The sequence below is a fragment of the Xenopus laevis genome, chromosome 6L (genome assembly GCF_017654675.1).
Source record: "Xenopus laevis strain J_2021 chromosome 6L, Xenopus_laevis_v10.1, whole genome shotgun sequence".
NCBI lineage: Eukaryota > Metazoa > Chordata > Amphibia > Anura > Pipidae > Xenopus > Xenopus laevis.
Genome location: NC_054381.1, coordinates 25,424,707 through 25,452,193, shown reverse-complemented (window position 1 = coordinate 25,452,193; position 27,487 = coordinate 25,424,707). Strand labels below are relative to the sequence as shown.

Genomic DNA, 27,487 nt, shown 5'->3' with positions numbered 1-27,487 from the left:
CCTTGAGAACCGAATGCATCCTTTACACTGTCTCCATTTAAAATATGCTACTCTTCCAAAAAGCTCCCCGACAGGGAAGAGTTTATTAGTTCTCATTTAATCCTTCCCTTGATAATACCAGTACCAGTTAAGGCTAGCAAGCTCAGTTGCCTTCAACCCAATTTACCCTTATAGGGTCATAAAAATAAGGGTAGTGCCCAGAGCAGCTACTTGAAGACCCAGAGGTATACATAGCCCAGTTAGGTCCTGATACATATAGTTGTTCATTAGGTTTCATTCCCCAACAGTGATAGACTCGGGTGACTGGGTCCCACTGGCACTTCCTACTAAGCCCCCCCCCAGTCATGAAATCATCCACTGCCAACTTCTGGTGCTCCTCCCGAGAACGTGCATTCACACCAAGCATCGCATACCCTTTTACCTCCTTGCAGCTGTAAAATAAATGAGTGCCATAAGTTCCTGCCAGGGACCGTACCTCTGTTTGCAAGTCCCACAAGGTAAAGGCCCACTGGGTTTTTCCTGGTGTCCCATCTGCTCAGTCCAACATTGTGAATCCCCAGGGTTTAAAGCAAACTAAACCTAAAACTAGATAAAAAGTAGATAGAAATGTTGTACATTATGTTTTGTGCTTTTGTACCAGCCCAAGGCAATCACAGCCTTTTAGCAGTAAAGATCTGTGTCTCCAAAGATGCCCCAGTAGCTCCCCATCTTCTTTTCTGCTGATTCACTGCACATGCTCTGTGCTGCTGTCACTTACTGAGCTTAGGGACCCACTCACAATATACAGTACACATAGAATAGAAATGTCACAATATAAGGCTGATTTGTATTTAGTACAGATAATTACTACATGGCAGCACAGAAACCAGTGCAATTAGCATCAGAATTTAATAATCAGCCCTGTAGCATCAGCTTATATTACAGACCAACATCATTTTCTGCTGGATAATTAGTGACGAGCCCTAAGCTTAGCTTCTCAACAGCTGCTCAGAGCCCACTGAGTATGTGAGTGTCACAGACACTTTCCAAGATGGTGACCCCCTGTGACAAGTTTGAAGTCCTGGATCATTGCTGCTATTGACAAGCTGAAACTTTAGGCTGATCCAATAAGTTCAGTATATAAAATATGGCATTTTTAACCATATTCATTTTTAGGGTTTAGTTCTACTTTAAAGGGAACATAAAAGGCTTTTGTTCTGTTGCCCTAGTTGTGCCAAATTTATATACAGGCAATCTTGGAGCTAAAACCTTAGTTGAGGCAGCAGGATAGGGACTATATTGAAACCATCATTGTGTACTCTGCCCATTTCTATGTTATATTTCAGCCGCACACTTGCTTGTGCAAACACATAGATAAGCAGCCACTTAATGGCATCTCGACCCACTGCATAATATTGGCTTGAATGGGAAATGTTACAATAAATCCTTGGCTGTAATAGAGAGCAGCACATTCTGACATTTACTGTGAGCGGAAAGCAAGGAGATGGTTATTTATATAAAAGAGGTGAAAATGAAATGTATTATGTTCTGCGTTTGACCTTTATGTTGTTAGATCAGATCTCTGCAGGACACTTCCTAAATGCTCTGATTTATGCCTCGCTATGTTTCTGCGGCAGCACAATCCGGATAAAGTGTACAGTTGAGAATTTGTTATTTTTACTAAAAAATTATTATTATTGATTGCGTTCCATAAAATATTCACAGAGTACGTTTCTCATCTTGTAATACTGTAATACTGTACTTGACTCCTTGACTCATGAGTGTGGCCACTGGGATAATGATGTGCCCTTTACTTAATGAATTTCCACTGCAGTTTTATTTATACCTGGAAGAATGAAACACCAGGCTGTACAGAGCTGAAATGATCATTACAGGGCGTTGAATTAAAGGGAAAATGTTCTCTTTATTAGAAAAGTATATATTCAATGGTTCAAGGTTGGATGCGAATCAGTTTATCAACTAAAAAGGTTTGTGAGCATTTATCAGTATGGCCGTAAAAAGAATTCGGTTTGTTTGCTAGTCCGGAATGTTTTTAGTTTCCCAAAAATGTGCATTGTGTTCAATGTTCCAGCAGTAGCTAAACTTTTCCCAACTTTTCCCCTTGGGTAACTGATTTGGAAGAGGCTTATAAGTCATTGGATGGAATGGGTTTCACCTGATCAAAGATGGTTCAAACAAAACAATGATTCAAGGGGAGGGGAATGGAATGCATAGGACCACACACCTAATAAATTAAACCTGCTTTATAAGATTTTTAAATTAAATTTACATGACACTGAAATACTTTAACTGCCATCTGCTGGTCAGTTCTGCCAACCAGACTGACAGTTGAGAGGAAATTTCAGAAGAAGAGGAATGTCTTATCATATTGTGAATCAAGAATTGTTAAAGCCAAAAGTCAGAGCAGGGTCAGAAATGGCAATTAGTGATCTAACAACCTCTCCTGTAATCCTTTCAGCTAAACAGTCATCTACGAGCCCCTGCACATAAATAACTGACAGATAGGAGTTTGATCTGTTACAAGGTTGGCAGTCTTGGCACCTTATAAATAAAATAATACATAGGCATTAGGATGATAAGCATTTGGTGTGGAGGCCCATAGAATCAAAACCCTTATTGTGGGAGTTGGGCTCTATGTAACAAACGACTCCCCCGGCACAGTACGGAAATTTCTACGTACCATATCTTCCCCGCTAAAGTCCTTCAACGAAGGTTTATATTAAAGATCAGCTACTCATGAAGCTGTTACTAAAAAAAGGTTGTCCCATGTGTTGAGCAGGATACACCCTAGTGACTTTTGACCACATCTATGGACAGCTCAGCCATGCTCTTTGCAGACTTATTGGGTTCAAATGCCATATTCTGGTCCAAAATGTACTCAGGGCCCTTTAATACATAAAAAGGTTAGTTATATGAAAATATATTTGTCATGGCAGTCAACTTCCAAGAGTATTCATGCATCTAGTCATTGTTCACCCTAAATCTCAATGGCCTTCAGGCTAGGCTTCCAGAAATATCAAGAGCAGCAAATAAGCACTGTCCTTATATCTTTTTCAACTGACCTTCTACATGGGTCCTCATTCACTGGACTGGGTCCTCAGTGGTCGAAGGGCACCCAACAAACTAGAAGGTTTTAGTAGGAAACATGGAGGGTTGTAGCCAGTCGACCTGAGATAACCGGGGTTAGTTATTAGGATGAGTGTTGGTTTCCTTTCAGAACATTTAGTTCTCCTATAACACATGGGGATATATCCCCTTAATATCCATCTGCATTACAGCAAATGTAAATGTCTCCAAGCTTCTCTTCAGAATGAATTAAAATGGAATCTACGAGCATGTTTACAAATATCATGAAAGCAAATATACTTTCCCACTTTAATTTGAGTACGCGGGGTGGGGAGAAAATGTCACTTAAGCCTTTAAGTATATTTTTTATGCCTTAAGTAGATGTCATTCGGTTCCAGCTGTGAATAGCACTCATTAAACGGTGCTAAAACACACTGATTCCTTCAGGGGATTTTTGCCTTCAGGGCATTACTGGAAATGACTGTCACACACTAATGTACTTATTACCATGTTCAGATCTCCGCAGCGAGCATCTTGTAATATTTTCTCTGTAGTTTTAGCAAAGGCAGGGGAAAAAAAATAAATGTTTACTTTCATCTCAGTCATCACTTGGCTCCCTGGGAAATTCACTTGCATCGGAGGCAGTTTTTTCCCTCCTCTGATAGACAGGGAATGTCAAACTCACTCACATGTTGCCTCTATTGATGCTAACGAAATGCTTAGTACGGGCAGCCATGTTGATGCCACAAAAATCTGTGGTAAAATATTACCATGCATTTTTCCCTCACGATGGGAAAAAAATTACAAAAAAAAACACCCATGTACTCCACTGCATTTGGCACAAGAGAAAATAAGGAAAAAACATCCATTGCCTCTAATACGTTTGGTTACGTTTTTCCCTTAGTCTAATTTTTTTTTGGTTTCATAAATATTTAGGCACGTGATCCCCAACCAGTGTCTCATGTGCAAAATTTTGATCACCAACTCCTTGGATGTTGCTCCCAGTGGTCTCAAACATTTGCTTATTTTTTAATTTTCTTTATTTTGAATTTTTCAAAAAACATTTGCTTATTTTTTAAGTCCAGTATTGGAGGCAAGTTTTGGTTGCATAAAACCAGATGTACTACCAAACAGAGCCTGTAGGCTGCCAGTCCACATAGCATACCTCCCAACATTTTGGAAGTAAAAAGAGGGACAAAAAAATTTTGACCACACCCCTTTATGTGGCCACACCCCCTAATTACCATGTTCGTTTTACAAAATTTGGCAGGTTATGAAAGTTTGAAAATATTTTTTCTTATCTAAACTGTGTTTTTGTGTCTCAAAATCGTTACAAAGTATCTTATTTGCACCTGTTAGCTGTTCTGGGCTCTCTGCTAAAAGCCAATTAAGTGAGAAACTTTGTTTCTTTTTCTGGCTGTTCAGTGCAGAGAAAAGAGGGACTTTCCAGTACAAATGAGGGACTGCGGGTTGAGCAGTCAAAAGAGGGACTGTCCCTCCGAAAAAGGGACAGTTGGGAGGTATGCACATAGGGGCTATCAAATGGCCAATCACTGCACTTATTTGGCATTCTCAGGGACTTTTTTCATGCTTGTGTTGCGCCCCAATTATTTTTATAGTTCTATGTGACTCACAGGTAAAAAGGTTGAGGACCCCTGAACTGGCCATCATCATCAGTATGGGAAGCATGCATGCAAATAAAATCCTTGATAAATTTTAGTATGAGTGTCAGTGAGTGCTACCACCAGCCTGAAAGCCTCTGTATATTCTTTTGGGTCTAGGTTCCGCTTATGTTTTGCAGAGAAAGCCATTAGGTCTTAATATCCTAAAGAAAGTCTCCTAAAATGCCTAGTAGTATTCCCCTAATGCAACAGTCAGGGAGGAAAGATATTGAGGGGGTCTACATCAGTTACTGACCTATTTGTAAATGTAGATGAAGAAGCAGATAGCTGGCCATGACACCAGAATATCTTTTAGTGCAGTCTTACAGAGCGAGCCTGTGGCCTTAGCAGACATTGAATTGAGTAAGTTATAGATAATAATTAGTGATGGGGAATTTGTGATACTTTGCCCCCCCCCCTCAATCTATATTAATTCATATAACCCATTGTAATAAATACAAGAAGCAAATTCATTAGAGTTTAGAGTTGGAGTAAAAAATACAAATATATCTTAAAGGGGTGATTCACCTTTAAGGTAACTTATATTATGTTATAGAACATCCAATACTAAGCAACTTCTCAATTTGTTTTCATTATTTATTTATTACAGTTTTATAGTTATTTGCCTTTTTCTTCTGACTCTTTGCAGCTTTCAAATGGGCTTCACTGACCCCTTCTAAAAAACAAATGCTCTGTAAGGCTACAAATGTACTGTTATTGCTACTTTTTATTACTGATCCTTCTATTCAGTCCTCTCCTATTCATATTCCAATCAATGCACGGTTGCTAGCTTCATTTGGATTGGATGGTTAAGATGCAAATTGGAGAGCTGCTGAATAAAAAGCTAAATAACTCAAAAACCTTCAATAATAAAAAATGAAAACACATTGGAAATTGTCTTAGAATATCACTCTCTACATCATACTAAAAGTTATATCAGAGATGAACAACCCCTTTCATTCACCTCGGTGACTATTCTCATTTTCTGACTCAAGCCACCATTTGATTGGATCGTCATATTAAACTCATAGCCCTAGAGACATTAGCCCCATCATAATCTCGACTTCAGAGTTATATGTACCTTCTGAAATACAAACGCAACAAAATAATGTTTTACCACTGATTGCACATATTCCACTGGGTCCCATAGCGAAGGCAAGCAAAGTAATTTCCCATCTTTTCTGGTTGGCACACACCGCAGTCACATTTAATAAACTGGGCCGACATTAACTCGGGGACGTGATTTAATTTTGCAGGCTAATCATCAGACAGCTGCATTTTAAGCTTGAAATAGAAAGATAAAATGTCAGGGTGGAAACATGGCAAATCATCATACGGATACGGGCGCTTGAAAACTGCTCTCTATTACAACGTAGCCCTTGTATAATGTTCCCAAACTGATAAAAATGAAGCAGCCCTTTCCTGTCCGACATGTATCTGGTTGCATTATATGCAAATGCTATTGATTTGGCCCTTTAGATGCTATACAAGGTTTAATATATAAATTATTAGACCGCTTTATTAACCTTTGTAACACTGTAATGGTTCATCTATGATGTCAGAATGACAAGATTAGGACATTTTTTAAGGTGTGATGTCAAAAGTCTCCTGCCTGTTTTTAACTTTAAAAGCAATTGTATATCTCCAAATAAAACAGTCCACATTACTGCTTGCAAAGCAGGGTGCAAAATAAAAAAAATAAAAAAAACAGGAGCAATCCATGTTTCTTAAACTTTGTGCCTTGCCTTCTATGGAGAAGAATTGCTGTAGGTTGCAACTCCGCTGAGAGTGCTGGGACCTCTAATACATTGCTAGCTGCTTATGGCAGTGCTGTATTTTATGAGGGGCAGTAGCATGTAGTTCCAACCTCTCGTACCCTTACGCATCAATCATCATCCATAGGGTACATTCACTTACCTTGACACAGTGTGCAAAGTACAATTTCCATGTTTTTTCCCAGAATTCTAACAACATTTTGGGCACTGCAATCTGATGCCATTGGACTGTGTCTGCGTGCATAGAGAGTCCAATTTGTCATAATTAACCCAAATGCACATGCACTTCGCTATAACTCAAATGCAGTTGTTTCATATATTTTCACCATCTCCCTGTCGTCAGTTCCAATGTTCGGTATGCGAATGACATTTGTGCCAGGTCCTTTAGGTGCCAGTGTGCTTCTATTGATGCAGGGAACTGAGGGAGCCTTGGAGCAACCACCTGATCAGGAGTGGACAGTAGCTCCAGGGACACACAGTGCCTTGAATCAAAGTAGCACTACTCAATTCGGAACAGAAGGACTGATCAGCACTAGATGGTAGTGCAAAGAGCACATTTTGTACCTTTAATCAGGGTCTGAACTAGGGGTACGCAGAAGAGGCACCTGCCTAGAACACAACGTTGGGGGAAGTTGGGCAGGTACCTTTTGAATAGTCTTCTGCCTATCCCTAGTCTGTGTTCTCCTGCTCCAGCTGCCTTTCTCCCCTCTTGTCACCGTGCGCCCCCACAGGGGTGGGAGTGAGGTTGCAGGCTGGGTAAATGAGCCATTATAGCATGTAAGTTAGGGAGCGCCAGCCGCAACTGAGCCCTGTACTTACTGTCTGCCCTAAAGAACAAGGAATCCTTGCATAGTCAGCACTGCACTCTGCACTGGATTCCCAATCTGGGTCTAGGCAGGGGCGCTTCGCCACTGAGGCAGGTTGAGGCTGGCGCCCCACTAGGTACCATAGGTGGCAAAAATGCCGCTCCTGGTATTTGTAGAGCCAAATTTCCAGTTTTCAAACCGTAAATTCGGCTCTTCTAGTGCAGAGATCACAGTTAGGCTCTATGAGCTAGCTTACTGGCCCTCTCTGCCACCCTCGTGGACCCCCCTGGACCCCCTCAGGTGCAAAAAAGTAAGTGCACGGGGGAGGGGGACTGCTGCCTCAGGCGACGGAAGGGCCAGGATCGCCCTTGGGTCTAGGTGCAGTGTACAGACCCGGGATCTAAACGCTTTTTGAATAAGCACTTTTTGGCATCCCTTAGTGGTCTATCACTTGCATCCTGGGTCATGAAGGACTCCTCCGCACAGTGAGGCTTATTCTTATTCTTCTTATATTTTATTGCTTATCTTTCTTTTCTTCTTCCTTTCTGTCTTCCAAATTGCTGCCTTGTTGCTAGGGAAAATTAAGCCTTATCAACCAGAGAGCATTTGAAACTCTAAACCCTATAAAACAAACATTTAAATAGAGCATAAAAAAGCAAAGACCAGTTCTATATTGGCTTAAAATACCACTATCATACTAAAAGTTCATTTAAGGTGAACTTCCCCTTTAACTAGATTTCAAGGAAGAACAGCAATGGTTAAAGACTTTAATTACAGAGGCTGTGACTGAAATCAATGGCAACTAACAAGCGCAACTGTCCCACCCTCCGACTGGAAGACTTCAGCTCCTATTGATGGAATGTTCCATACAGAACACGATGTACTGTACAATATGCAAAGCAGGACAAACCTCACCATCTGGACAATCACCATCTATTTCCTCTATATGATAAGTGCTAATCAGGCAATGCGTCAGGCTGTATAGGGGCACAGCGCTGGCATAATGAGCGTAGTAATAACAGGCGCAGGATATGTTCATCTAAATACAGGTTAGGCAGCTGTGGCCTGTGCATCTTCCATTGTTACATCACTTACAATTAGTGGGGAAGAAATCTGCACAGTGCTGATAGATGTTTCAGTTCTGCCCAAATTACTTCTCTTTTGCATTCCATTTTAATCATGTAGCTGTGTACACATTTGGAATGTAAAATATGCAAATATACAGCACAAGTTCCCTTGTTTCATTCTTTAATGCTATAATTCCATTAAAAGTGGCAGAATGTACCCACCTAGACTCCGGCACACTGGGCGGTACCAAGCATTATTCAACTTTATTGTACCTTTTCAGAAGTGAAGTGGTTAAAGGGCATGACTTTCCCACTTAGAGTACATTCAAGGGGTTCTCCATTAAAGAGTGGGACCCCCCACTTATTTCTTACATCCCTTTTCCATTGTACAAAAAACAAAACAAGGTATGGGTTATAGGGCAGGATACACTTAGAACATTTAGAACACTTAGAACATTAGTTAAGGGGAAGGGTGCATCCACTGGAAAAATACACAGTTAGCAGGGGTCTGAGTGATCCCCACCGATTCTCTTTGTTCACCCCTATCCTATAAGTTACAGTAAAGGTGGCCATAGACGTAGAGATCCGCTCGTTTGGCGGATCTCTCCCCGATATGCCCATATTGAAGTTGGATCATAATGCATCTAATATGGGCGTTCTGAACGCAGCATCACATACACGCACAGATGCGGCCGCAATCCGACTGGATTTTTTAACCTGCCCGATCGAGATCTGCCCGACTTCTGGCCAGATTGGGGAAGCCCGTTGAATGCCCCACATAAGGGCCAATAAGCTGTTGACTCTGTCTGTCGGCAGCTTTTATCGGCCTGTGTATGGGGGCCTCAAGTACCACTCCCTGTATGACTACTAGAGTAACAGGAGGCTGATTATTTGTATGTATGGCCAAGGCATACTGAATTAAAGGCAGATTTTGGACAGAAATGCAGAAATATTTGCTGACTCAATGGGGTTGGACACAGTTAGGGTTGCCACCTTTTCTAGAAAAAAATACCGGTCTTCCTATGTATTTTTTCCCTAATAATAACATTGGGATCAACCATCATTTTTACCGGCCAGGCCGGTAAAATACCGGCCATGTGGCAACCCTAGACACAGTAGTTAGATGTGGAGTCAGTGTGAAAGACCATGACCATGTAGGGCACTTTGGATACACTTTCAGAGAGTTTGAATTCTGTCTGTTTGATTAAAGGAACAGTAACGCCAACAAATGAAAGTGTCTTAAAGTAATGAAAATATAATGTACTGGTGCACTGCACTGGTACAACTGGTGCTTTTGCTTTAGAAGCACTACTATAGTTTATATAAACAAGCTGCTGTGTAGCCATAGGGGCAACCATTCAAAGCTGAAACGGGAGAATAGGCACAGGTTACACAGCAGATAACAGATATGCTCTGTAGTGTGCAATCTGTTATCTACTGTGTATCCTGTGCTTGAATGGCTGCCCCCATGGCTACACAGCAGCTTATATATATGAACTATAGTAGTCTTTCTGAAGCAAAAAACACCAGTTGTACCAGTGCAGGGCAACACTACATTATATTGTCATTCCTTTAAAACACTTTAATTTTTTGGTGTTAATGTTCCTTTAAGTAGAACCGTGCTTTACCTGTATTGTTTGCTGACTCAACAGAAATTTCTTAGTAAACCACAGTGGAGGGATAAAGACTGCTAGATAGATCAGTATTTGGGCATTATAGCGTAAGTGTACTAATGAAGTTTCGCTAGGCAGAAATGAACGTTAGCGAACCTTTGCTATAAAATGCGTGCGCTGACGAATTTATGCTAGCGAAACTTCGCCAGCGTTCGGCTGCCAAGACGTAACTTTGCATTTTGATGAATTAGCCTATACACTGTGAATTAACGTCTGGCGAAGTGGCACGATGTGTGGCGAAGCCTTCCGAGGCAAAAACTCGCCCTTTACTGAATTTGCCGAATAGACTCCATTAAAATCAAATAATGCATATTTCCTGAAATTATTTCCTTTTTCTCTGTAATAAAAAAAACAGTAGCTTGTACTTGATCCAAACTCAGATATAATTAATCCTTATTGGAAGCAAAACCAGCCTATTGGGTTTATTTAATGTTTACGTGATTTTCTAATAGACTTAAGGCATAAAGAACTTGGATCTCTCTTGTTTAGCAAATTAGGAAATCTGGTCCTATAATAATTTCCAAGGGCCACAGTAGTAATAGCTACAGTTATGTAACCAATGCAGAGCTGCTGGTTGCAGTACAATGCAGGATAATGAAGTATAATGCAGGATAATGAAGTATAATGCAGGATAATGCAGGACTCATGCTTTATGGTAACCGTATGGAACAGGCTCCTGAGAGTCTTTATAGAGAACGAAACAGCAAGGGAAAGACTTGTTACAGACATGCAACAAACAAAAGAATTAATAAACTTTAAACTTCTTTTAATTAGACACGGAATTGGCAGAGCAGATAGCCTAATGGCTCCTTAACTTCCATTAAATGTTATGCTACTGGCAAATACAATTACAGACAAAACATGTTCTGTTGTTTGTAAGTCATTAGCCCTGAAAAATGCTGAGACGCCAGGCACCGTGAATCCTTTAAGAGGAAAAGGCTCAGCGTCTTTTTGCGGCACCCAAAAAACCCAGCTTCTCGCCAAATGTTTAAGGGCTCTTTCTGGCATTGAGTCAAATGAAATCTGGCAGTTGGGCTTATCTGTTTAAGCAATGAGCTTCTCCTTTTGCAAGTGAATGCTTAGTTGATATTTGGCAGGGCTGCCTGTATTCTGCTAACTGGAATGATGTAAATGACTCCATTAATTCATTTATTTAGGTTCCGTCCTTTGTTTGAAAAGTACATTAGGAGGCTTCCTGTAACTTATTTTGAGTTTGGACTTTAGCCTTTCCTATAGCTTTTTATAGCCCTGTTTACCGTTTAAGTGGAGATTCGAAATCTGGAGCTGTACAGGAAATTCTGATGGAGAGAATGGAATACTTTCCAAGTCTTTGCATCTGCTAAATAGATATGTCTCTAAGGGAGACACATTGCCCTTATCTTCAAATCTTCAAAAGAAAACACTAAGCATCACGTATACATTGTATCCCCCTGAAGCATTATGCACCTTTGTGGGTGATGTAATAAAGGGTACAAAGTTTGAACAATTTCTAATAACTCATCAGCCAATTGGATGGTTGTTGTCTAAAGGTGGCCATACACAGGGATAAAGCTTAAGCTTAAGCCAGTATATGGGGCCCTCCAATGGGCTTCAGCGATCGTTATCTGGCCAATCGTTATTGGGCAGGCTTAAAATTTCCATCGGATCGAAGACCACACCGGTTCGTTGATGCTGTCCTCAATCCCACCACCTACATTCCTGGCCTTTTGATCCAATCGTTGGGCCCTAGGGCCCACAATCGCATCACCCCCTATATCATCCACTCAAGGTGGGCATATCAATGCAAGATCTGCTTGTTTGGCAACTTCTCCTAATGACCGGATTTCCAAATGTATGGCCACCTTAGCAGTTGACAAAAAGGTACGATTCACTGCACTAGAACCCATGTGTCAGATCCAGGGCCGCCACCAGGGGGGGACAGGGGGGACAAGTGTACCGGGCCCGGGCATGAAGGGGGGCCCGGCAGCACTGCATTTTTTGAAGATCTGGTGAGTGAAACATTTAGTTGTTTGCCAATGCAACTTTTTTTTCAAGTTCTATAATCTCCTTTCTTATTTAAAAACACAATAAAAGGTTTAAACCAGATCATTTGGGCATTTCTACTAAAATAAGCTAAAGGCTGGGGCCCAGGAGAAGAATGTGTATTATATATAAATGCAGGGTAGTAAGTCACACAGGAATGCTAAACATGCACATAATTATACAGTTCCATGCTATGCGCAGGCTTCCACAACATCTCTCAATGAACCCTCAGTTTTGCAATATTATGCAGGAGCTATTTATCACTTCCAGAATATCTGTGATTCAACTGATGGCACAAGAATAGTATTAGAAGGACTATATACTCTGTAAGTTGGGTTTACATCCTTCATTACAAGTATCTTATATTTAGGGAAAGGTTATTCTGCACGGACAGACTTATTTATATTTAATAATGTGAAGCAAAATGTAACTTAAAAACCAACATGCTAGTAGAACGGTAACACCCCTGTGGCCAATTATTTGGGGAACACTAGAATGAATCATTACCGACTTGTGAATGCTCCAGATATTTTCTTCTTTCAGAGCATCATTTAGGTTACCTATAGTTTTGCAGTTCTGTTCACCTGGTGCCTGTGTTGAAGCCATTAGCTTCTGTCTAGTGATGGGCGAATTTATTCGCCAGGCGCGAATTCGCATGATTCGCCGACAGCAAATAAATTCGCGAAACGCCCGCGAAAATTTTCGGAAAAAATTCGCCGGCGTCAAAAACAATTTTCAGAATCGGGCGCCGGTGTCAAAAACAAGACTGGCACTGTTTCGCAAATTTTCCCGCTGTTTCGCAAATTTTGCAGGAAACCAACGCAAACCAACGCAAATTCGCCCATCACTACTTCTGTCACTTTATACCTGGAAGGGCATGTGGCATTAATCAGAATTGGAAGTTCGGCTAATAACTCCGTCTCTAATAGATGCAATGTTGTCAGTAGAACGATGTTTAATCATTTATCCATGCTGTAACATGCTAATAATTATGAGTGTGTTTGCCAGCCCATTGCCACGCCAGGTAGCAAAGAATTGAATCACTTACTTCAAGCTTTGTGCTTTTTCCCATTAAAACATTACTTTGACAAATTCAGGTAATTCTAAATGTTCCGTATTTTGGAGATACATTGCTACACTTGCTGCCAAATGAGCTGCAAGAAAAAGGATTTACTTTTGATAGCTGATGATACAGGTATGGGACCTGTTATTCAGAATGCTCAAGACCTCAGGTTTTTCGGAAAAAATGGATCTTTCCATAATTTGGGTCTTCATACCTTAAGTCTACTAGAAAATCATTAAAACATTAATTAAACTCAAGAGGCTGGTTTTGCCTCCAATAAGGGTTAATTATATCTTAGCTGGGATAACATACATGGTACTGTGTAATTAATTGATTAAAACGGAGTCTATGGGAGATAGCCTTCTGTTAATTTGAAACTTTCTGGATAATGGATTTTCAGATAACACATCCCATACCTGTATAGTAAGACTGGTGCGACAGTTCATGACACATGTCTATCTAGCCAAGTAGTAAGAGTACAGATATGGGATCTCTGGATATCTGGAAACCCATTATTCAGAAAGCTCAGAATTATGGAAAGGACTCCATTTTATAATCCACATTTTTAAAAATTATATTCTTTATCTCTATAATAATAAATAATAAAACAGTAGCTTGTAATTGATCCAAACTAAGATATAATTAATCCTTATTGGAAGCAAAACCAGCCTATTGGGTTTATTTAATGTTTACATGATTTTCCTAGATCCAAATTACGGACAGACCCGAGCATTCTGGATAACAGGTCCCATCCTATTATATATTTTACATATACTGGCTGGAGTTCACTTTTATATGTGTATTACAAGTGGTTGGGTTATGTCTTACAGACTTTATATTTCATAAGAAGCTGAATTAAAATGAATCATGTAACGAAAGTTACAAATTTTCCAAATTTTCACATAGTTTTTTTATAACAACTAAACCTCTCTGAACCAAAAAAAAAACATAGTGTAGAGGCAGCATGTTCTGCAAAACTCCATTTGCAAATTTTACCCTGGTCAGAACTACACTTTGGACCCATACACTTGCTTTGCCAGCTGTTGCATTTGAATTTGAATTTATGACGAGTGGCTTTGAAAAATATCAGTATGATTCAGAACTTAGGATACATGTGCTCTTATTTCCTTGTGTACTCAATCATTGGGGCAAATTCACTATCGGGCAAATTTTTGCCAGTGAACGCTCCACCACACTTTGCGCCACATTGCCAAGATTAAATTTCTTACCACTACTCCAATTCACTAAAATGCGAAGTTGCGTCTCAACAGGCAAACACCTGTTAATTCGTCAGCGTGAGCATTCAATTCTGCCTAACAAAGCTTCGTTAGTACTCTTACACCTAAGTCAATTTGAATAGGGCTGGTACATATAGGTCGTATATATTTATTAAATATGTTGGTGCAAATGCTTGAAGTGGCCACTTATCAATTCGCCAGGTCTTCTAAGGTGGTCAAGGAAACTCTGGCGGAAGAGGTAACATTATGGAAATCTGAGAAGTTTAGTGAATTTGCAGAGTAACGACCGTTTACCTGAGCAAAAATGTGCCTGGCGATAGGGCGCGAAACTGTACTAGCGATGGTCTCTTTCGCTACCGAATTGTGGGTGGGGGGTGAGAGGGGGACGCCTATATGACTCCCCCCTTCTGCCCTTTTGAATGCAGCACTACCTAATGCAGCCTCAGGTCTGTGGGCTCTCAGAACAGAGTGGAGAGACCTGCAGTAAATCAATACAAGAAGGCGGTGTGCTAAGTACAAACAAAGTCAGATTGTGACTAGGGTTGCCACCTTTTCTGGAAAAAAATATCGGCCTATATATTTGTAATTTTTCTCTATCAATAACATTAAGATCAACCATCATTTTTACCGACCAGGCCGGTAAAATACAGACCAGGTGGCAACCCTAATTTTAACCCATACCATGCATATAGCACAATACATAAAATATAAAGGGGGTGTAACATTTGCTCTAGGTTGAGTAACAAAGCTTGCAATCAGCAGGTAGCATTTTCTGTTCTAATCCTACCATACAAGCTTGATAGGGAGAAAAAAGATGGGAGTTGACAAAAGTTATTCCAATAAAGCATAAGAAATATAAAAAATATATAAATAAGTTCATGTTAAAATTCCCTGGACAGGTATACTTACCATGGAGGGGAAAAAAGAATTTAGTGCTGAATATATTGCAAAATGTAATCATTTCATACTAAATTCAGGACTTGAGAGTTGTTTCCATGCTCATGTTGCCTGGGAATGGAGTCCGAGGACACTGTTTAGCATTCTGTGCTCTCCTATCTCATTGCACAAATATGAAAATAGTAATCATGAAAGGTCCTCATTAGTCTCTTCTGGAAATGAGGCTTTAAACTTGCCACAATCATCTCACCTCTGCACGGAGCTGATGAGAGCTTCATTATAGCTGTCTGTCATTATTCCGACTTTGTACATTTATAATTCAAAGAGATGTTCTACCTTTGATCACTTGAGTACATACAAAATTCAGCCCATTGAACCCAGTAATAGACACAGTGCATGCGATTGATCACCTATTTACTTTTGCCGAGGATAAAAATGCCATTTGAGAATCTTGTGTACGGTAGCTGCAGACCTACTAATGTGTTTTTCCTCCCAAAAATCATCAATTTATTTGACTACCGCAATATAATAAAGGGAAAAGCCACCCTATATATTTTTCTCTTGAAGGAACATTTTCTTTACTTTTTTTTCTTTACTTTTACTAAGGTGTAATCTTTTACCTTGTACCTCTAAGGAACATTGGAACAAATTGCTTTGTTTTAGAAACTCTGTGATATCTCTGTGAAGGTTCATCCAGGTCATGGTATATCTATCATGATATCACAGAGTCCATAGTATTAAGTCAAATCAACTGGACCTGCTGTATTTTTTCTCTTAAAAACATCATGTAGTCCAGTTGATTTGACTTATTACTATAGACTCTGTGATTTGCACTCTCAATTGCAGGATACTTTATGGAGCTTCTACCATCTTTGAGAATTAAGGACTCCATCTGTTGTACGTGGAGGGTCCTTTCACTTGTGTTTTCTGCTGTGGTTTGGTTTAGCTGTTTATAGAATCTGGCTCTGGGTCAAGATTATATCCGTTTTGTACAGCTGTTGATGAGTGTGAATTCTTTTCACTGTGCCTGATTTATTTTGCTAAGTATGCTGTGCCCGTGAGTAACGTACCCGGGGTACCTACACCCAGGTCAAGCTTTGCATTGGGTGAGCTTTTGTTTTCACTTGCTGGTTCATATTTAACTTACCGCTCAGAGATTAACAAGCCTGGGCTACTGATTTTCTTTACTCAGCAATCGTTTCACTGTTGGATAGAGCCACAGTTTTCTTTGTGTGTTCTTAATAACTGATATACCTGTAATGAGCTAATGGAAGACCCCTGACTAATGGTGGGACCTCCAAGGGGGGCTTGGACTATAGGGCAAATGTTGGTTAAAAGGGACCTGGTCCTCTTATAAGTATAGTAAAATGACATTACTTCAGCTGTTGTCAAACTTTTTTTTTTGTTCAAGCCCCCCTTGAAGATCCAGATTTTTACTAAGGACCCCCTTGAACCATTCAACCTCTAGTAAGAGACCCTTTTCTCTAGTGACAAGTGTACCGATAAGGAAAATAATGTGGTGAGGGTATGGGATCTGTTATCTGGAAACCCAGATGGCCATCTCCCACAGACTCTATTTTAAGCAAATAATAAACATTTTTAAAACTGATTTCCTTTTTCACTGTAGTAATAAGACAGTACCTTGTACTTGATCCCAACTATTTTTGCGGACTTGATGCCCAAATCGCTTGATTTTTTCAGATTATAGTCCGAAAAACCCTATTTTTTTCTATTATAGGACAAAACCCAGTGTAGATCACGGTATCTTCAAATTGTAAAAGGTCCACCCGCCCATTGACTTCTTCACGACCTTGACAGGTTTGAGATGGCAGAATTTTCGGATTTGGACTTCATGCAGCTTCGGGGTATAATACATCTCGAGGTTTTTTTCCACTACCAAAAAACCTTGCCCATAAAAATTTGAGGTTCAATAAATAACCCCCTAATGTATGGAGATCAAAATTACTGAAAGATCCCTTATCTTGAAAACCCCAGGTCCTGAGCATTCTGGATGACAGTTCCTATAGCTGTGTAAGTCATTATCTATAGTTCCAAGAATATCTAGGAGCACATGCATGTTCACCCCAGATTGTACCAGTCCACACCTTCAATCTGGGGTTTAAAGTGTGCCTTGGATATCAAATGGCCCTAAATATCACCATAAATAGCACTAGCTCTTAGGCTAGTATACTAGGGCAGCACCTTTACAATTAACAATTAAGTGCTGACATTGAAAGGTGAAATTATGACGAGGCCCAGCTTCCCGTTGCATTCAGTTCTTTTAGAACAAAATATCCACTGCAATTCTCCGTTACTTGGACTGTACCATGTTATTGTATTGAATGGCAATTGCTATTTCAGTCATAGTAAAATACCTTTCTAGTGCCAGCAAGTGATCTCAACCCAAGAGGCAAGCAGACAGTTTTTATCCCAGCAGTTATTTGATCATGGAGGGGATTTTCCATGCAGCTCTGCCAGCAGTCACCTTGAGCCAGAGGAGCAAACCCTTAATGGCTATTAGAAACCTATTAAAAACCGAGAGGAAAGAGGATAGCCCACAACAGCTGCTGGAACAGGCTTTACTGCCGGTATTGTAAGCAATAGATAAGTATATATATTATATGTGACAAAATAGCAGGATATTAATAATGAGCCGCAGTTTCCTGCTGACAAGACTAACCGCTGCCAATCAAGGATATAAAAGTGCCCACAAGTGATAGCAGAAGATAAATTAGAATTCTGTATGAATCACTGTGATTTGTGACATTCTATATAACTTACATATTTCTAAACATTTCGCTGTGCGTGCCATTACTGAGACGGCAGGTATATTCACAGTTGTACTCAACAACAGCTGAAAGGCCATAGATTGAACAGTTTTAATTTATAGAACTATATACAGGTATCGGAAACCCTTTATCCAGATAGCTCCAAATGACAAGGCCGTTTGCCATAGGCTCCATTATGAGCAAATAATCCAAATTTTTAAAAATGATTTCCTTTTTCTCTGTAATAATAAAACAGTAAATTGTACTTGATCCCAACTAAGATATAATTAATCTTTATGAGAGGCAAAACCAGCATTTTGGTTTTATTTAATGTTCACGTGATTTTTTAGTAGACTTAAGGTATGGAAATACAGATTAATCAAAACCCCAGGTCCTGAGCATTCTGGATAACAGGTTGCATTGCATACCTGTATATATAATGGGACCATAGTAAGTCAATTTTACCCTGCTTCTCACTTTTGGAAGCCTTTATACTGTTATAACCCTGAATCTATAAAATATGATTTGTTCTAAGAACCAAGGATTTGTATTTGCACATCCCAGATATACACTTCCTAGATACATGTCCATGAGCTTCAGGAATTCTTTCTAAATCTCCTCCAACTATCCTTTAAAGGGGGATATGCCCTTGGTTTAAATTGTTTATTAATTGTGGTTTTGAGTTATTTAGCTTTGTATTCAGCAGATCTCCAGTTTTCAGCAATCCGGTTTGTAGGGACCAAATTACCCTAGCATAACCATGCATTGATTTGAATAAGGACTGAAATATAAATAGGAGAGGCCTGAATAGAAAGATGAGAAATAAAAAGTAGCAATAACAATAAATGTGTAGCCTTACAGAGCATTTATTTTCTTTTAGATGGGGTCAGTGACCGCCCCATTTGAAAACCGAAAAGAGTCAGAAGAAGTAGATAAATAATATAAATGATATATAAAAAAAATAATGAAGATCAATTGAAAAGTTTTTTTTATTATTATTATTAACCATTCTATAACATACTTAAAATAAAGGTGAACAACCCCTTTAAGCTTTGCCCTTCAGCCACTTCTCTGCATTTCCTAGGGGCAAGCCCAGGAAACCTCTGCTATAAGTTTTACAATGCTAGTAGTGATGGGCGAATTTATTCGACAGGCGCAAATTCGTGGCGAATAAATTCGCAAAACCGTTGCGAAAATTCTCCAGTGTCAAAAAAATTTGACACTGGCGTCTGTTTTTTTGATGCCGGCGTCCGTTTTTTTTTTTTACGCCAGCGTCCATTTTTTTTTACGCCGGCGAATGCGTGCTAAAACGGTCGCCGGCATCAAAAATGAGACGACAATGCCATTTAGTGAATTTTTCACCATTTCGCGAATGGCCCAAATTTACCCATCACTAAATGGTAGCAGTAAGTTGCCCTATTTTCGTGTATAAAAAGAATACTGGATGTGTTCATAGGGATGCACAACAGAATGCTAAACCTAATACAACAAGGCTGCCCATTATTCTGAATCAAGCTTTTACTACTTTCCCTTTATGTAATTTTATTAACACAGCAAGACTTGTGCCTCCATAATGCTGACACCAATGGGAATTCCTATATGCGTCTGCATTACTGAGTTGTCTAAAAATAGCGTTTCTCGTGAAGGAGCGGTGTCAGTGGTGGGATCAGAGTTGTACTGCTCAATATCTGGGTTCTTTTAGTAATTCTGAAATAGCTCTACTAATTGTAAGTGATTTCAGGTACACTCAGAGCTGCCCACAGAGCTTACAACCAAAGTGTGATACATAGAGAAATTGCAGGGAGTTGCATGCCCAAGCACGCACTTTTCACACGTCTCCCCAAATTTTAAGACTCATGAGACCAAGCTCTTCCCTTTCCTCGTTTCTTAAACAATAGGGTTTATGTTCAGGGCTTACTCATGCATTTACCCAATTGTCAGGATGAATACCACCTATTATCTTTCCTTCGACCACTCTCTGTTTGCTTCAAGGTAAAATATATAGTACTTGATTTATTTGGTGTAACCCTTTAGAATCAAACAGCACACTTTCCTTCTAGTATGGGCATGTACAGGGTCGGACTGGCTTGCCAGAGCAGAGAGGAGCTCCTGGTAGCCCCCTAGTAGCCCCCAGCCTAGGTTAACTTCCCATGGTACATTTCTTATTTCTAATATAAGAATATTTCCAATATAAGAATATGTAACTCCTATACAGGTATGGGATTGGTTATCCAGAAACCTGTTATACAAAAAGCTCTGGATTATAGAAAAGCCATCTACCATAGACTCCATTTTATCCAAATAATTCAAATTCTAAAAATTGATTCCCTTTTTCTCTATAATAATAAAACAGTATGTTGTACTTGTTCCCAACTCAGATCCAATTAATCCTTATTGGAAGCAAAACCAGCCTATTGGGTTTATTGAATGATAACATGATTTTCTAGTAGACTAAAAGGAACAGTGACATCAAAAAATGAGTGTTTTAAAGTAATACAAATATAATGCAGTGTTGCCCTGCACTGGTAAAACTGCTGTGTTTGCGTCAGAAACACTACTATTGTTTATATAAATAAGCTGCTGTGTAGCAATGGGGGCAGCCATTCAAAGGAGAAAAGGCTCAGGTTACACAGCAGATAAGCTCTGTAGAACATAACGTTGTTATCTGTTATCCACTATTTAACCTGTGCCATATAGACTTTTTTCAATTTCCGCCATTGCTAAACAGCAGCTTCTTTATATAAACAATAGTAGTGTTTCTGAAGCAAACACATCAGTATTACCAGTGCAGGGCAACACTACATGAGATTATGATTACTTTAAAACACTTTAATTTTTTGGTGTTACAGTTCCTTTAAGGTATGAAGTTTCCAATTACGGAAAGATCCCCAGATCCCGAGCATTCTGGATAACAGATCCCATACTGTATATAATAGGACCATTATAAGTCAATGTTGCCCTGAGTCCCACTTTTGGAAGCCTTTATGCTGTCACAACCCTGAATCTATAAAATAGGATTTGTTCTAAGAACTAAAGAGACAGGACTTAAGGTATGAAGTTTCAAATTACGGAAAGATCTGTTATCTGGAAACCCACAGGCTCTGAGCATTCTAGATAACAGGTCCTATACTTGTAATAGTTGGCCGGAACTAGGGGTAGGCACAAGAGGCACGTGCCTAGGGCGCAAAGCTTGCGGACGCCAGGCACTTACCTTATTTGCAGCCTTCCCCTAGTCTAGCAAGTGTTACCACATTGAAAAGTGGGTGTGTTCTGTGAAGTCGAAGTGCTTTGTGCACGAACACGCACGCGCGCCCTCGGCAACTTTGACTTCACTGGAAATCATTTTAAGCTTTATAAACAGGGGCGCGCCGCCAATGAGGCGAGCTGAGACGCTCGCCTCAGGCGGCAACGTCGTAGAGGTTTCCAGGGGCGGCAAAAAGCCGCTCCTGGTACCTTTAAGAGCCGAATTTCCGTTTTTTTTAACCGGAAATTCGGCTTTACTAATGCGAGAGAGCGCAATTGCGCTCTCTCGCATTAGTGTTCCTGCCTCCCCTCCCGACAGGTAAGTCGGCGAGGGGGGGGCGGCATTGCAGGAGCCGCCTCAGGCGGCCCTTAGGCAAGAATTGGCGCTGTTTATAAATAGGCAAATGCAACGCAGAAACCTGTGAAGTGCGTCAAATCATTAAACTTTACTATTTTGTATCTTTATAATTAGTTTATATTAAATAGGTATTGCTCCAGGGGGGAGTCACCTGTTTTATATCACCCCCTCCTTTACATATACTGCCAGTTAAAATGTGTTGAAAGGCATTAAATGAAATGCCTATAAATTCATCTTCTTCATGCCAGCTTCAGCCTGGCAGTGGATCAAGGGAACAGTGTATTACTGTGCCACTTAATAATGTACCCCTTCTGTTTGTGGAGCTGACATACAAATAGTTAATGCTCAAGCTGTAAATGGTACAGTGTACTCCAGTGAAATGATCCCATTCATTATACAGCAGTAATTGAAGCTATAGCTGGCTGACGGAGCAGTGGAAAGCATGCAGACTCAGATTGTAGCCACAGAGAAGCCTATCACCTGTTGAGTCCTCACTGAGATCTGCATGGGGATTATACCAGCAGCAGCAGCCGTCGGTCAGAGCCAGTGTATATTGAGGCAAGCTGGCTGCAAGGGACCTTCATTTCATGGAATGTGATTAGGCGCCTCTGGAATGTTGTTTATTTCTTCATAATCTCTTCCTGCTTTTACTGTTTTGAACGACTGCTGAAAGTTTGGTTGAAAACCCTGTCAGCTGCTCCTGAGGACAATGGAAGAGGCTAAAAGTCAGGAGGCTGATCACTGCCTGGATTATTTTAGAAAGAGGCACACAAAGCGTAAGTGACACAATTAACCTCATCATTTGGCATCAGGTTGCAAGGATAATGCGGTGTGATTGGACAAAAAAAAACAAATACTATGAATTTCCCTGGGAGACAGAGACAGATTGTTGTTGTGGAACAGGGTGAATGAGCTGTTGCGACTTTAAGGGTCAGGGCACACGCTCAGATTCAAGGAGATTAGTCGCCCGGCGACAAATCTCCTCTTCTTCGGGGCGACTAATGTCCCCGAACTGCCTCACGCCGGCTAGAATGTAAATCACCGGCGGGGTGGCACTCGGAGCGCTTCGTTTTCTGATCTTTCCTTGTGAGGCAACTTCGGGCGACTTCGGAAAACGAAGTGCTCCGAGTGCCATCACGCCGGCGATTTACATTCCAGCTGGCGGGAGGCAGTTCGGAACCATTAGTCGCCCGGAAGAAGAGGAGATTTGTCGCCGGACGACTAATCTCCCCGAATCTGAGCGTGTGCCCCCTGACCCTAAGACATTTGCCAAGATGATGAAAGGGTTTACGTTGCCTTTTTTTAGCAGAATATCAGTTCCTTTCTGCAGTTAGAGCTGGTACTTTATTCTGCGTGTTGGCAAGAGGAAGCTGTAAGATTTATAGGTGAATTAAAAAAAGTGAATGTTCATATTCTTTGTTTGGCGATTAGAATAAAATTGGAATATTCACTGAGGTGCACAGAAACCCACAGTGAAACTGGATAGGAGCCAGGTATCGGGGTCAGGCTGATGATAGTACAGGTATGGGATCTGTTATCCAGAATGCTCGGGGCCTGAGGTTTTCCGGATGATGGATATTTCCATAATTTGGATCTTCATACCTTAAGTCTACTAGAAAATCATATAAACATTAAATAAACCAAATAGGCTGGTTCTGCTTCCAAAAAGTATTAATTATATCTTAGTTGGGATTAAATACAAGGTACTGTTTTATTATTACAGAGAAAAAGGAAATCGATTAACAAAATCTAGATTATTTGATTACAATGGACAGTGCGGTGTGTACAACTGCCTTTTTTGCTTGCTTTATTTTCATTTTCTATGCCCCTGATGAAGACCGATTTAAGGTCGAAACTCGTAGGATAAATGTTTTGATTTTGTAAACGCTTTTCTTTTTCGACAAATAAAACCCTTTTATTTGATATAGAATGTGCGATCCACTTTCCTATTTTTTGCATATACATATTATTGTGAGTGTGCGCCTTCCAACATTTTGTACCTACAATGGGTAACAGCCTAGGAACGTTAATGGGAATGCAGCGCCAAAAAATGCGTTTAAGGCAGATTGTGTTGCCGTTGGTATGCACGGAATCCAGGCAGTGTGCATCGGCCTGTGCATCTTGTATCAGAGTTTGGTTCAAACTTGCTCAAATAAATCCAATTATGCCTTATGGCTTTTCTTTCATGTTTTTCCCAGCATGCTATGAATAGGCATCTGAATCACTGTCATCTGGGTACTTTATAAGCAATGTTCCCGATAATGTGTGCGTTTATACATGTGCACACAGATTTTGAGGCCAGTGCACACAACGAATTGTGGTGCACACAAAGAATTTTGGGTGAAAACAAAACATTCTGTATTAATTCTGAAATTATAGGCTAGCCTATGATTAAAGGGATACTGTCATGGGAAAAAAAAAAATTCAAAATGAATCAGTTAATAGTGCTGATCCAGCAGAATACTGCACTAAAATCCATTTCTCAAAAGAGCAAACAGATTTTTTTATAATCAATTTTGAAATCTGACATGGGGCTAGAGATATTGTCAATTTCCCAGCTACCCCAAGTCATGTGACTTGTGCTCTGATAAACTTTACTGCTGTACTGCAAGTCGGAGTGATATCACCCCCCCTCCCTTTTCCCCCCCAGCAGCCAAACAAAAGAACAATGGGAAGGTAACCAGATAACAGCTCCCTAACACAAGATAACAGCTGCCTGGTAGATCTAAGAACAACACTCAATAGTAAAAACCCATGTCCCACTGAGACACATTCAGTTACATTGAGAAGGAAAAACAGCAGCCTGCCAGAAAGCATTTCTCTCCTAAAGTGCAGGCACAAGTCACATGACATGGGGCAGCTGGGAAATTGACAAAATGTCTAGCCCCATGTCAGATTTCAAAATTGAATATAAAAAAATCTGTTTGCTCTTTTGAGAAATGGATTTCAGTGCAGATTTCTGCTGGAGCAGCACTATAAACTGATTCATTTTGAAAAAAAATTTTTTTACCATGACAGTATCCCTTTAAGTATCCTATTGATACAAAATGCGTTAGGCTGTATCCTAGTGCACTGAAATAAAAATACTTTTTAATTGACAAGTCTGCCTGGAAGAGCCTGCTAAATTTTTCTATACCTTCATGAATTTGGGCCTGAATTCCTGAAATACTCAGCTTTCTCTGGCTTTTTGAGTCATCAGCTGCTCTTGTGATTGAGTGCAATAGAGAGTGTGTTAGTAATAGTGCAGAAGAGTAATACAATAGGGAATGTACTGAATGGAGGCTTGACTGGCCAATCACTGTTTCCTCGAAGCCCCGAGACAAACCATTGTGTAATTGTAGCTACGAATTGTACATTCTTGTAGCTTCTAAGGGCAGATAATCAGCATCATCCTGCCAGGCAGCTATAAATGGAACTAATAAAACTTGTCTGTTACAGAAATTAGCTGCTCTTGGGGGATTTTGGCATTTTTAGGAACTACGGAACATAGGATATTCCTGGCGGAGTTAAGATTTGGAACAAAAAAAATGTAAACATCTGAAATGTGGTAAAAGTTACCTGCAAATGAAACAGGAAGACTGCAGCTATTTTGACAAATTTTTAAGGTTGGGGGGTGGGGAAAATGTGCACAACAAAAAAAAAAACACAGACAAAAGCAGTGCAAATTTTTCTCTTAAATACTAACTAATTTGAGAAAAAAAATACACAACAGAATAAGAAAATGGAAAAAAAAAAGCTTTTCATGGTTTTTTTTCCTTAATACATCACAACTACTCGATGTTCCAAAGAATATTATTCTTGAGTATATTTGCATTCGTATTTTTCCACCGCAGTTTTTCAACATGCAAATTTTAGTTTTTAAAAATTGGTCCCATAACTGGAAAAATCCAAATCGTGATTTTTTTTTTAACAAAACAGTAATCGAATTCAGTATGCTCTTATATCACAAAAATCACCCATTTTGGATGGAGGGGTCATTTTCTTTTGTACTCCTGACTTCCTGCTCTGGATCCCTGAATCGGCTAAGGGAATCAGGAGATTAGAACATGACTAATCAGACGGGGCCTTGTAAGGCCCAACAGAGAACCTAATATCAAGGGCCCATTAAGGGCCAACTCATATAATAGTGTAACAGGTGTCATATAGCTCTAAGGTGAATAAAAGAAAGGGCTAATGGGAATTGTTCTTGGCTGGAACAATTCTATTGGTCTCCTGGCAGATCAGTCTAACCATGTATTTTGTGTTCCATGGGAGGAAGAGAGTAAGTGAATCAAATTTCTCTTCTGTATTTATGGTGCTGCCTTATATTCTCCTAAAATTTTGCCTCTGTCCTTTTGTTTCATGTCAACTATAAAGGGATACAGAAAATACTTCTCTCCCCCATAGAAGAACAGGAAGATGACCATGTCAGAATAAGGCCACATGGAAATGAGAGTCATGCTGGACGTGTGTTTAGACTCAGGAAAAAAACAAAAATTAAAGTGCGTTAGTGCTGCCCTGGAATCCTTCCATGTTGGACTATATTTAGGCTGGGACAGTGAGGACAACTTAACTTCCTGCTCTTATGTTACAGTTCCGGCTTCATTTCTAGGGAGGAATCAGAAACTCAATATAGTGATTATGAAAGTAATTGCAATATGACTTGACTCCTCTGTCTCCCCTGTCTCTCTCTCTGTCTCTGTGCAGGAATGCACAGGTTCTTTGCCAAAATACATTCATTGTAATCCAATTATACACACAGAATCTGAAATGGATTATTTCCCTTATGCCGTCCGTAGGCTGTTTTCCATCGTATTTGACTCATATCAGTAAATGAAACAGCGATGTTAAACATGAAATAATGGACTGGCTTTTGACTTTGTGGTATAGAATCAGCGAATGGTAATGGTGATGCTTATAGTTATTATGATGTTAGAATTAATTCTAATTCTAGCTGTCTTTTCCAGGAAATATTGGAGAGGAAAATCATTTCCAAATAAGGTTTAGGTCCAGATAACACACAGGGTTGAATTTTAGCTGCAATGTTTTTAGAGTAATTGCAGTTAGGCTGTTTTTTTTCCCAGCTGCTAATTGCCATGTTGTTTTTTTCCTCACTGTTAATACATTTACTTCAATGTTGGTATGGACTTGCAGGTGCTAACAACTTTGCAGGCAGATTTGGTAAATGTCATACAGTCAATAAAAGGCTTAAATAAGGGCTATTTTTTGCGCAAATCTCTGTGTTGGTTTTCCAACACCTTAGGGCCTAGGAATCTATTATATATTGTGCTTGTATTATTACTCATTCTATCTGAATATATTGCTTATATATCTTACCTTTGGTAGGTCAAACTTAAAATCAACAAGTTGGTGGCTACGGTTGGCTGCAGCTAACAGACTGCCCCTCTACTGTGCTTGTACTTCCCAAAGGAATATATTTGCTTGCCCAAGGGTTACTTTACGGTTGGTCAGAATTAAGTGCTTAAGTTATTTTACAGCCTTGATAACCATATTAGTGTTTGGGTGCCGCATCTACTTGGTAATGTGAACAGATTAGCTGGTCCGTTGAGTTTATCCATTTATTGCCATTTGGTCTTGCCATGCATCATTCTTTATCAGTTCCCTTCTAAGGGCAGAGACAGACGAGAAGATTCGGGGAGATTTAGTGGCCCGGCGACAAATCGCCTCTTCTTTGCGCGACTAATCTCCCCGAATTGCCTCCCCGACGGTTGAATCTAAATTGCCGGCAGGATGCCACTCAGAGCGCTTTGTTTTCCGAAGTCGTCTGAAGTTTCCTCTTGAGGCAACTTCAGAAAACAAAGTGCTTTGAGTGCCATCCTGCCGGCGATTTCAATTCTAGCTGGCGGGAAG

At 40.0% G+C, this 27,487-nt stretch overlaps 1 protein-coding gene across 6 annotated transcripts in view; it reads left to right on the top strand.

The window, feature by feature from the left end:
• Positions 1 to 27,487, top strand: part of kiaa1217.L (KIAA1217 L homeolog) — a 253,698-nt gene that overhangs the window by 44,028 nt on the left and 182,183 nt on the right. Inside the window, exon 1 of one of the 6 annotated variants that reach the window (XM_041565855.1) lies at positions 22,285 to 22,413. The exons of the other annotated variants lie outside the window; for them this stretch is intronic. Within the exon in view, the coding sequence (XP_041421789.1) occupies positions 22,347 to 22,413 (67 nt within the window). The 5' untranslated portion in view covers positions 22,285 to 22,346. Of the gene's footprint in view, positions 1 to 22,284; positions 22,414 to 27,487 lie in introns of those variants that run through there. 6 annotated transcript variants of the gene reach the window in all.